Source organism: Formica exsecta, unplaced genomic scaffold (assembly GCF_003651465.1).
Source record: "Formica exsecta isolate Colony F162 unplaced genomic scaffold, ASM365146v1 scaffold120, whole genome shotgun sequence".
Lineage (NCBI taxonomy): Eukaryota > Metazoa > Arthropoda > Insecta > Hymenoptera > Formicidae > Formica > Formica exsecta.
This window is the reverse complement of record NW_021848537.1, coordinates 2,449,972-2,461,721: the sequence shown is the minus strand read 5'-3', so window position 1 is coordinate 2,461,721 and position 11,750 is coordinate 2,449,972. Positions and strand designations below refer to the sequence as shown.

Below are 11,750 nucleotides of genomic sequence, written 5' to 3'. Positions count from 1 at the left end.
TTTTTTTTTTTTTATACGTCGCTTTGGCTTCGACAGCCGCGGGAGTCGAGCGATTTAATCGTCGATAATACAATAATAACGCCCCTCTTGCAATTACTCGCAAAATTGATCAAACGTTTAAAACAAAATTCTATATAGGATTTTTTAATTTAATAGAAAGAAGGCAGAGGAAAAAGATATAGTAGATATATGTATACATAACATTATATTTTTATCTTATATATCAGGGGACGATAAATTATATCTATTCTTTTCCGAAAACGCTATGTCTCTAGATAATTATTTGAAATTTTCTCCGAAACACCGTTTGATCAGTTTCGTGAGTCGCGATTATTAAAATAAGTACGAAAAGAGAAGGTTGAGAAACAACCGGGTGGGAACATAGTATTCTTGATTAATACACTCGGTACTGGAGTCGGTCCGATAAATGTATTCGCTTTAAGTACATTTATTTATTGTCCGCTGTATATACGATTATCTCATCGAAAGGCGCTCTCTTAGGGAACGTTAAACGTCCTCCCTCGGATAAATAAACAAATAAATAGATCAACGAATAAGTGAAATCGAGATACGAAAAAACTACATTTATATCTCGCGCAATCCAATAGAATTGAATCATACATTGTGAGGTGCTCGACTAGAATTAGTGGATCACTCGGTATATCAGCTTGATCTCGATAAATGCACGTACATGTGTATGTCCTATGTGTATGCGCGTATTAATTTATGCACAATAACAGTAACAATAACGACAACAGCGATCATGGTAACGATCAATAATCTCGACATTTCTCTCTCATCCTCGATTGACTATAGAATGATGTGAACGATAACGATGATAATCGCGACGCGAGACGCTCAGCGTCTTCAATGTCGATTTTTAAATTTTAATTCAATTATTAATCTCTTTAATAAGTTAAATTAAAGTTTAAGAATCAACGGGTCGGGATGTATAATTTCTTATCAATCTTAATCTTTCTGAACGCGCCTCGGCGTTCAATGATTTACATAATTACGAAGGCTGTGCGCGCGTGTGCGTGTATGTGTGTGCGTGTGTGTGTGTAAAGGTCTATAATTGCGCCACTTGCTCGTTATTAGTTTTGCTGGTGGTGCTGGACGTTAGCGAGATCTCGGTGACCCCCACAGACGTCCGCACCGCCGCGGTTAGGGCGCTCTGCAGGGGTACGTTCTCGCTCGCCGACTCGCAACCTGTGTCTGCAAAATGAAAATTTCATTAGCCATTAATCGTGAGAAGAGCGAACCGGAATTAGGCTAAGTGCACGGAACGCGACGCGCTTGGTACCCTCGGGATTTCCACGGTTCTTCATTGAAGCGTAACCAACTGCGATAAAATAAAAAAAAAAAATTGAAAAAATTATTTCTCATCAATCAATCGTTACCGGGCGGACAAAAATCTCGTTTAAAAAATTAAGATTTGAATTAAAATTTAACAATTAATGTCACTTAATATATAAGTATCTTTATATATCCTCAGTAATATAAGTAATCTTCCTTTGAATTGTCCGGTATCTTGAAACGTTAAATTAATAACATAAAATTAATCATTATTTCATGAGCACGTATATAATATTAATTTAATATATCGGTAACAAAATTTCAAGTTAAGTTTTTGCACGTCTCTTTCTCATTTCATTCGCAGGATAAGGAAAAGGACCTATTACGTAATCGCTGTCTCATACAAAGTACAAGCTATATGAGACGTAATACTCGTTTATAATACCGTCACGTGTCACGGCACGAAATTTCCCAAATTCTCCTCGAATAATCCACCTATAAATTTACACAAGAGGACAAAGGAGAGTGAAGCGGTATTAACTTAATAATTTAGCACCGCTTAGGGCAGAATCGTCCGAGCCGACCATTAGCGCGCGCGATCGCTCGCTCGCTCGCTCGTCCTATAATCCCTTTCACGATTGCATAGCCGCTGCCGCGTAATAACCAACGATTGTTAATCACAAAGCAACGGTAGGAATAAAATGATTTATAGCATCCCGGATATAATAAACGTCGAGAGTCGATTGATATGGCGTTTGGAAAGTACGTAAGTAAATGAAACTCGCGTTCTCTAAAAAAATGTTTGGTGATCTCTGCGTTATAAATAAAACGTTTAATAAACGAAAAGCGCTTCTAAATCCGCGCTAGGATTGGCCCAGATTCCAGCCAGGAGCTGCTACATCCATAGAGAGCCGCCGTTACGCTATCGAATATCAAGCCGTCGCGTCTCCCGCGTATCGATTACTTTCTTTCGAATGAAAGCCCCGAATGGGATGACGAAGCGATTCGTCGTCGTCGGCTCGGATGTCATATGTCGGATTTTTCGAATGTATCGCGAATCGGGAAGTTGGATTTGTGCTACAGGTCCCCTTTAAAGCTAGCTCTCTTGAAAAAGAAATATTATTTTCATATTTATTCTTATTATGCCACGGATAAAAAGAAAAACGCGTCATCGCGCGCGACGCACGTGATCCCGCGTGACGATTATCAAGTTCGCAGATGAAGCTTATTTAAAATCGAATAAAAAATTCATACGAATTAACGTAATCGTTCTTCCTTTTAAAACATCTTCATAATTTCTTCGCTATCTTTTCCCAAGAATCTCTTTTAAAAAGAAAAAAATTGACATTTATAGATTTATGCTCTTTTAAAATATCACTTTGCATATTTTTATTCCATTAGATAAATAATTATCGCGCACATTATTCACGCGTTATCAAACGAAACGATATATCGAATGTAGCGGAAAGATAATGCGATCGATCGCATTGTCGCGTGTGTTTCCAGAATAAGAGAGGAAAAGGAACGCCTTTTTCTTCTTGTTTTATCGATTTGCGGGTCGTGGTAAATTGTGTTTTGTCGTAAAAAGAAAATCTACGAGAAACCCTCCCTCGGTACGGAATCACGTGATTCGAGATTATATCTTTGAGACCCTCACACTTGGTCATAGACGATGCGCCGGCGCTGCTGCCCTGCTTCTTGAACGTGCTGCCCATGTAGACCTTGCCGCGTATATTCTTTTCCGGCTGGAAGACAATGATGTAGACCTTGGGCGAGTAGAGGCAGACCAGAGTGACGGAGGCGCTCAGGCTGATCGCCACGCAGAGGGTGGTGATTTGCGTCTCGTGGGCGTTGCCGGTGCCGAAGTAAATCGGCACGAAGGCGAGCCAGATGATACACGTGGTGTACATGGTGAAGCCGATGAACTTGCTCTCGTTGAAGTTCTCCGGTATCCTGCGCGTCTTCACCGCGTACACGGTCGAGACGAGGATCAGCAGGGCGTTGTACAGCTGGGAGAACAGGAAGCTCATGTCCTGGATGTTGCACTTGAGGATCACCTGGCGGCGATCCGGGTACGAGTACCTGGTGCCCGGCGGCTCGATGATCATCCAGATTAGCGTGAGCACCACCTCGGGAAAGCCATCTCTGTCTGTCTATGTGTCTCGTGACGGACGAGAGAAACCGAAAAACGCGCGAGATAAGGGTAAAGCGCCTATTTCGAACCGAATGTTGAGATATCTTTCATCTCGATACGTGTCAAACACGCGAAGATTCTATTTACGGATTTGTAAACTTTTCTTATTAAAAATTATTAAGAATCCGAGGAAACTGTGCTCAAATATTGGAATTTACAAAATTGCAAATTTGCATTTTTTAGATTTTTTATGGCTCGATATTTTTTTCTTTATTAAGTTTTTATAAATATGTATTATTGCACAGATAATTAATTTGATATTGTCTTTAATATTGCATTTAATATTGCCTTATAATTATAATGCGATTTTATTACATCAATTGATTAATTGTGCTAATAATCACATATTTCATTTCTTTTTATTCAACATACGAACAGCACGTGTTACGCACTAAGTAAATAAATAAATAAACAAACATATATAATCTCATTAGGTCTTTATTAAATGTACTATTGCGCAGATGATTTAACTATGAACAATTAATCGCCTTACAATTACACAACCATTGCGTCATTCGTTTTAATTAACAATCGCGTGTTTATTTAATTTGCTGCTACGCATTACGAAAATCTCGTGTGGTTGCAAAATGTATAAATGTTAAATGAATAAATAAATGTTAAATGAATAAATAAACATTAACAAAAGAGAAATTGACTACAGTATCTCGATAGCGAGACAAGATACAGATATTTCTCTCAAACGAGCGCTCGGTTCGAAATGGGAACTTTATCCTATCAAGATCGGGATCCACTTACCTGAAAGGCGATCAGCGCGGCCGCGATGCAAACTTGGGACGTCGGACTGATGTATCGCGGTCTGACGGCGGACCGCGAGGCCGAATCGAAGATCCTGGCGATCCTGTTGGTCTTGGTGAGCAGAGCGCCGTACACGGCGCTGAAGCTGACGCCGACGCCGAAGCGCTGCAGGACGCAGGTCGCCGTAGTCGGCGTGGCGAGTAGCAGGAAGGTGTTCAGGTAGCAGACGAGCACGCCCGCCAGCAGAATCGCGGTGAGTTCTCGTCCGGAGGCACGAACTACCGGAGTGTCGCGATGTTGGAAGAGCAGGCACGCCACCGCCAGGGTCGTCACGATTCCCAGACAGGATATTACCGCGGGGGCGATGGCGAAGGCGCTGCTCCACCTGAAAGCGAACGTCGATGTCTTCATTAATGAATAATAAGTAATTACCTTTCGATTTCTTATCACAAGGATTAAATTAAAACAAATAAAATTAAAATAAATAATCTCCTTTCCAAATTTTTATCGGGAAGAAAAGTTCTTAAAATTAAATTAATTTCTATTCTTTTTTAAAATAATCTTTATACTATTCGGAGTAAAATTCTTACATTACCAATTTTTGTAACCTTTTGTCACGTATTTTTAGGATCGATAACGCCTCCTAACAATGTCAAGTATTTAAATTTCGTAAAGAAAAAAAAAAGCGTGAAGGGGCGCGCACCTGATATGCTTGATTGGAAGCTGGTAGCAGCCTCGTTTGTCGAGGTGCGGCCAGAAGCCCGGGCCGCAGTCCTTGCAGGTGTACTCGTCGTAGACGAACTCGTACGCCTCGCACTGGTCGCACACCCAGCAACAAGTGTCACCCTGTTGCTTCTTTATCATACCTGGCTCGCAGGGCAGAGAGCACGCGGAGATTGGTATGTCCTTCGTCCCTCGCGCCCACACCATCTCCTCCGTGCGAATGTCCAGGGAATTGTACCATTTGCCCACCTCCTGTAGAACAGATGTGTCATCGTATGATCCTCGCCCACAATACACAAATTTTCCGATCGCGCATTCCGTCCGCGAAATTTGGCAGCTGATCAAATCTTCCGTCGAATTTTGGTCAATTGCACATGAAAAAGAGAGAGAGGGAGAGAGAGATATTTAAATTTTGTCGTGCTTAATTTTAATTATGAGTGGAAACGTTCGTTTTGATAGAATAACGTAATAAATACATTTTATAAACATTTTCTTCGCGTTTATATATTTTATACAAAAATTATATTTTATCGAAAGAAAATTAAATAAAAAATTTCCAAGATCTGTTTGTGAATATTTTATACGTGAAATTGTGCAATTTAAAAATTCAATTTACGTCGTTCATTGTTATAATTACAACAGTAAAGAAAAAATTGTATATATATATATATTGTTTTGCGTATATATAATCCTTTAGATTATAATTAAATTTCAGTGCAATTACTTTTTAAACTTTTTTATCATCGTCCGATTTTTCTTTTTTAGTTTTAAACTCAAATTATTGCCTAATTACTTCCGATTCTCTCTCTTACTCTAAACACCGTCATATTTTTCTTGTCCTAGAGCTCGAGGATCTAATTTCGCATCGGTTTTCCCTCATGGAAAACGTTTTCTCGCAAGTTTTCAGGGCTCTCGAAAGTACAGCCACGGCGCAACTTTAATTACTCGTTAAAAAGGTAGAGCCACCCCTTTGCGCATTCGTTTCATTCGATTCCGCGTCGCATCATCGATCGCGCCGACTTTACACGCGTATTACCGAAAGCAGACATGTGAAAACCGATATCCAGAACATCTTCTAAATACCGTATATATCGGTATTTTTTAACAAAAGCATACATTAATAGCAAAAACTTTCTCTCTAAAACAATCGGTCCCTATAGAATTTATTTACAGCGATATTTAAAATAATCGAGATTATATTATTTTCATTATATGCGAGAAATCGATATAGTAGCTCTGATGATATTAATTTTACAATGTCTAAAGCTTTGAATTTGAAAATCCATAGCGTGGGTTTGAATTAAAAATCTCCATTCTATCAGAATAAAATAAAACTTTGTTTTCGTTATTTTATATTTGAAAAGAGGCTCGAAATAACGAAATAAATTTTTCAGGCTCGAGGGATCCAACCAATTTGAACTTCGAACAGTTAAAATTGTTCGACCACCAGAAAATTCCGTCTCATCTGCGAAAGGGATGACGTGGAAATGAAACTTTATAGAAGCCGAGAAGCGGCTTCCTCGGGGAGTTCCAATTCAACTTATCGTCGAGAAGCGACAGTTTGTTCAATTATGCATCGGCGAATGATATAATAGCGTGTCGCAGTGATTACGGCGTTCCGGAATGAGCCTTACCCGATAGTGATAGCCGTTCGTGCCATTGTTGTTCGTCCCCTTTCGAAAATTGAGGATCTCGTATCGCGCCAGACCGTCCCCGTGCTCGTCAAATTTCACCTCGCTGCCGGCGTTGTCTGCAAAATCGTAACGATCGTGATAACAACGGATTCAGCTACGAGCCCTGAAACGGCATTAGGTTCTCGAATCGAATTAACGATCTGAGAGGCAATAGCCCACGGAATGTGATGTATAAGAAAAAGCTTTGACAAAACATTCAGAAATTACTTTTAAAAAAAATACGTCGAAAACACAATATGCGTGGAATATAGAATCGTAATAGTTTTTGCGAATCGAGATGTGAATCGGGTATTGATCCAGCAAGCAATTGTTTTTACGCTTGATATAAAAGTTTAACCGTTGTGTTATTTCACTTTTCGAAAAGTTTTTATTCCCATCCCAGAGGATGAAAATTTAAGATAAATATTCAATTTTTTTACGTTAAGACCAATTATATCATCCAACGCTATTCCTTCAAACATTTCCTTAGCATTCTTTCCTTCCGGCATTCTTTTAGCATTCTCAACGGAGGATGATAAGAAGAACGAGAGCGGAAAAAGGCGGCGGACAAAGGAGGCGAACAAATGGCGCGTCGCGTCGCGTTCCCGATTATTCCGTCGTTTTATGCGGCGCCGTTTCATCGGACTCACCTATAAAGGACACGTTCAACAGATAATTCCTATAGAACGCTCCGCGGTCGTAGGTGGCCATCGACGGGCACAGGCCCTCCTTGCGGTCCCGGCAGAGATCGCGGCGCAGATTATGAAGCGCCAGGGCGAACGCGTACACCGCGTCCACGACGAATTGCACTTTGGATTCCTGCTCGTAGCCGCTCGCCGCCGTGAGTCTCAGTTTAGGCGAGCACGGGGCAATGCTCTGATTGCCGGAATTGGCGGCCCTCCATCCCACCAGTTGGCCAGAACGCTCCATGGCCATCGTGTTCCTCCCCAGCTTGCAGCTGAATACCTCCTCCCAGTATTCTCCGAACCACGGATTTCGCCGATTGTTGTAGGGGGTGCGCGACTCCATGTACTCGTCGAAGTCGGGGATGTTCTCCGATTGTAGCTCGACGGTGATGGCGCCCTCGGCCTCTTCCTCGAGGCCCTCGACCAATTTGCTCTGTCGGCCCCAGCCGTCGCTGGCCAACCACTACAGAGATATTCGTAGTTTATCATTGTTTAGGAGAGAAGATAATGTTACGGAATCCCGTATCTTGTTTTTTAAATAAAAATTTCATCAAAAAATGTGTGGGGAAATATAAATAAAAACGTGCGAGGAAGGGAGGTTTCGTGTTACCAAACGGGGATTCTCCGGGAGAGCTTTTCTCCCACATCTCTGACCTGGAACGGCTGGCTGAGGTTCAATCGTTTCGCGGCTTCGAGAATACCGCGAGCATCCTCCGCCCGAGTAAAGAGGACGATCGCGCGGGCGTTCGGCTTCTTGCTCAAACGTTGGATGATGTCGTCGTACACCTTGTCATCCGCAGCGCTGGGCACCTTGAGGGCCGCCGCAATGCAGACGTTCCGTTCCGTCGCCTCGCGCGTGAACACCTCGATACCGTATTCGCCGTAGCTGCCCTCCGAATAAACGGTGGAGACGTACGACCAGTTGGCGCTCTTCACCACGTCCACCAGGGCGATCGACTGGAAGGTGTCCGGCGGTACCGTTCTCGCGAAGTAATCGAACCTGAGGAATCACCAGTGAACGCGACACATTGAGAACTGATTTTTATTCGGGTTGGTATTCGTGATTGATCGTTTGATAAATAATTGTGGATTTTCACGAAACTATTAGAATGATTTTTATTATTAAGGAATTTATTATTTTTATTTCATATTTTATTATATACATGTTATATATTTTTATACATGTATATATTTACGTATTATATATTTATATTTGAAAGACAGTAATAATTTCCCCACGAAATTATTTTGATCAAAGAAAAATTATTTTTCTTAATCCTGTATCATTAATAATTAATTCTGTAGACTAATAATTAATTAAGAGATCAGTTAGTCTAAGAAATTAATGATTAATAATCCAGAGGATTAATTATGAAAATTCATAGCTCTTAAATATTGGCCGATTTTCCCGTCGTACGTTTAAACTGTCGTATCTTCAAATATGTACTTGTTAAAGTCATATAGAACGACTGTTTAAACAGGGGTCGAAAGAGTCTTCTAACAATCATACACGACGTCGGCAAACAATGTTACAAACTGTTTGATAGAAATGTCAAAAGTTCACATTAATTACAATCAACATCTTACTCGATGAATCAACGATTGTTAGAGCCAATAATTGAAGAGTTTACTTCCAGAGCATAGCTCTTGAATTCGTGTTTCCAGAGAATTGGAGATTTAAACATTTAATGTAAGTATTTTGTCAGCTCGTAAAACGTTATCTCTCCATTTTTAATAATTTTATATTTAATTCATATGTAGAGTTTTATCAATTTATAAATTTTTCTGAAAAAGTTAGAGTTTACTCAGAAAATATGAATTTGAAAAAAGGTCTTTCAAACACAGAGTCGTGAAATAGAAATTCACAAAATACGCATTTCAATAATACAATCCACGCGAATACAAATTTATATAATTAATATATAATTAATTATGCTCCTTCACAATTATAGTCTGAAAATTATTTATGTCCGTTGGTGCAAAAATTGTTTCATCATTTTTATCATGTTTATTACATTTTATCATTCTTTATTAAATTCTGTTTTATATAAAATTACTAATTTGAATTTTCAAGAAAGAATACTGAGAGAAAGAAAAATTATATTTTTCGATGGGAAAATTTTGTATGTATATTTCTACGTAACTTTATTCAACAGACACGACGAGTCTTTTTTTTAATCAATGTAATATTTACGAATAAAAGTACTGTAAGTAAATATTATAAATACTATAATAATTCTATTGAGCGTTTAACTTTAAAGGGAAAGATCTACCTGGTCTTGTCGCTGAGCGCCTTGGCCGTGGAAGCCGGCGATATTTGAGGGATGTGAAAGAGTCTGAGCAGATTCGCCACCTGCAGCGATACCGAACTGTAGGAACCACCGATCACCCCGAAGATGGGCCCCGCGCTGGCAGTTTTTTTTACCCTGGGCGTCGACCGGTCTGCGCACTCTAGCACGCTGATGTCGATGTTGGACAGGGAAGCCCTGACGAAGTGCAGGCTCTGATTGAGCGCGTACGTGTCACGGCCGCACGTATCGAGGATGTGCACCCCCAGCGTGACGCCCGGCAGCACCTGCTCCTGCTGATTGATCTGATCGACGGCGAAGAGCATCGCCTCGAGACGTTGGACGCCCCGATGGTAGATGTTGGGCCCGCACGCGGTGCCGCCGCCCTTCTCGTGTACCGGGAACAGTCCTCCCAGGACGATGTCGCCGGGTATCAGCACCGCCTCGCTGTGCATCCTCGATTGCATCAACGACACCGTCGATAACCGCTGCAGCGACAAGGTCAGGAGCAGCAACGGCCAAGGCACGCGCTCGCGCATCTTAACCGCCGGCTGTGGTCTGCCTGTGTCACGCTGCCCTTGACAGTCCTCGCTTCGTCGGAATCTAGGATCTTCGATCCACCTCGCCCGTTACATCTGTCAAGGTGAGTCTCTTATCTCGAACCAAGCACCTATTTCGGAGATGAAACAGCTTTCGATCCTTCGCTCGTCTTTGCCCGAGAGTGGATTCTTACGTTTCGCATCGATCGAATGATCGAATCTCTCCTGTATAATTCCTTACTAACGAGTTGAATCCTCGCGCCGATTACGGCCAAATTATGGCGCAATTAAAATCCTAAAAATTTATTTCTCGAGACAGGTACTCCCTACTCTGTACTTACCGTATTCCCTGCAGATAGGATCCTCGATGGTCCATTAACGCATCGTCGATTCGCGCCGCGGAAAGAGGCCGGATTCCTCGCCATCGATTCCGGGTATACGCGCACCGACAGCGAACTTCTGCTTTTTGACCTTTTCTCGGGTGACACGCACTTTTCCGCATCCCTTCCCGCAAGCTGATAGTCCCGGGAGAATCAACGTCGATTCCCTTTAACGATCACTTTCGCTTCCTCTCTGCGGGAATTCCTCTTATGTCCTATACATATTATTTCTCGAATTCTTGCCAAGTTTCTTCGTTTTTCACTCGTCAAACGCCGGTTAGAGAAGAGCCGCGGTACACAAATCCTCCCTAAGATTCTCTTAAAGAGGAACTTTAAGCTTTACATCCGATGCGATTATCCTCGGATGCCTGTTGTTCCGATAAACGATTCCGGAATCGAGGCGGGCGAATATCGGAAGACTTATGTTCCGGAACAATCATTCGGCGTCGTTGTCGGTCTTCGTGTTGGGACCTTTGAACCAGGTTCTCTTTTCGAGTTAGGATTCCCTTGAATTTTCGAGTCTTCTTCTTTTTCTCGTTCCTCCTCTACGAGTTATTTTTTCCGTTTTTATTAAGAGATTCACGATTCTTTTTTTTTTCTATAAAATATTCCTTTCGTCGTTATTGAAACAAATGACTCTTTTCCTCTTTTTCTTTTTTTATATAAGTGCTATTTTTTTTTGTTCCTATTAAGACATACACGATTTCTTCTCTTATAGATATTCTCTTTGCCCTTATCGAGCGTACCGCACTTTCAGCTTCGTGTCTTTTTTCAAATAGTAAATTTCCGACTCGTTAAACGGATTTAATTTCACCGAGATGAGAGCTTAACGAGCTCGGTGGCGATGGTCGTGGTCGGGCTTTAAAGTCAAGACTGCCCCGGCGTATCGACGTAATATTATTTTGAATTTCAAAGTGACGAAGTCTCGAAGGTTGAACAACGAGGTTGCGCGATCGCTTCGCTGCTCTCGATCTTCATTCCCCGCACTCGTGGACTCAGGATCAGGGAAGTCGAACGTAGGGATCGTGCGAAGAAATAATTCTCGAGAATCCTGCAAAATTCGAAAAGATTCGGTAGATTAGATCTCTCGATCTACTTATACGCATGCCGTTATATTACAACTAGTCTCGTGTATGTAAAATTATATCGGGTACATCGATCAAGGGGATAACGCAAACTTTCCGGGATAGGAATTGAAAACGATATATATATATA

The 11,750-nt window shown here is 41.4% G+C and overlaps 1 protein-coding gene across 6 annotated transcripts in view; it reads right to left on the bottom strand.

The window, feature by feature from the left end:
* LOC115242086 (metabotropic glutamate receptor-like) overlaps window positions 1-11,750 on the bottom strand; it is a 20,197-nt gene continuing 8,447 nt past the window's right edge. For 4 of the 6 annotated variants that reach the window (XM_029818168.1, XM_029818176.1, XM_029818152.1 and 1 more), the window contains 8 exons: window positions 9,602-11,586; window positions 7,983-8,328; window positions 7,293-7,791; window positions 6,604-6,719; window positions 4,950-5,221; window positions 4,247-4,631; window positions 2,954-3,449; window positions 1-1,215 (listed from right to left, as the gene is read on the bottom strand). In XM_029818168.1, the coding sequence (XP_029674028.1) occupies window positions 1,070-1,215; window positions 2,954-3,449; window positions 4,247-4,631; window positions 4,950-5,221; window positions 6,604-6,719; window positions 7,293-7,791; window positions 7,983-8,328; window positions 9,602-10,155 (2,814 nt within the window). In that variant the 5' untranslated portion in view covers window positions 10,156-11,586 and the 3' untranslated portion in view covers window positions 1-1,069. The remainder of the gene's footprint in view (window positions 1,216-2,953; window positions 3,450-4,246; window positions 4,632-4,949; window positions 5,222-6,603; window positions 6,720-7,292; window positions 7,792-7,982; window positions 8,329-9,601; window positions 11,587-11,750) is intronic. The other 2 variants (XM_029818144.1, XM_029818181.1) reach the window with 2 other exon arrangements.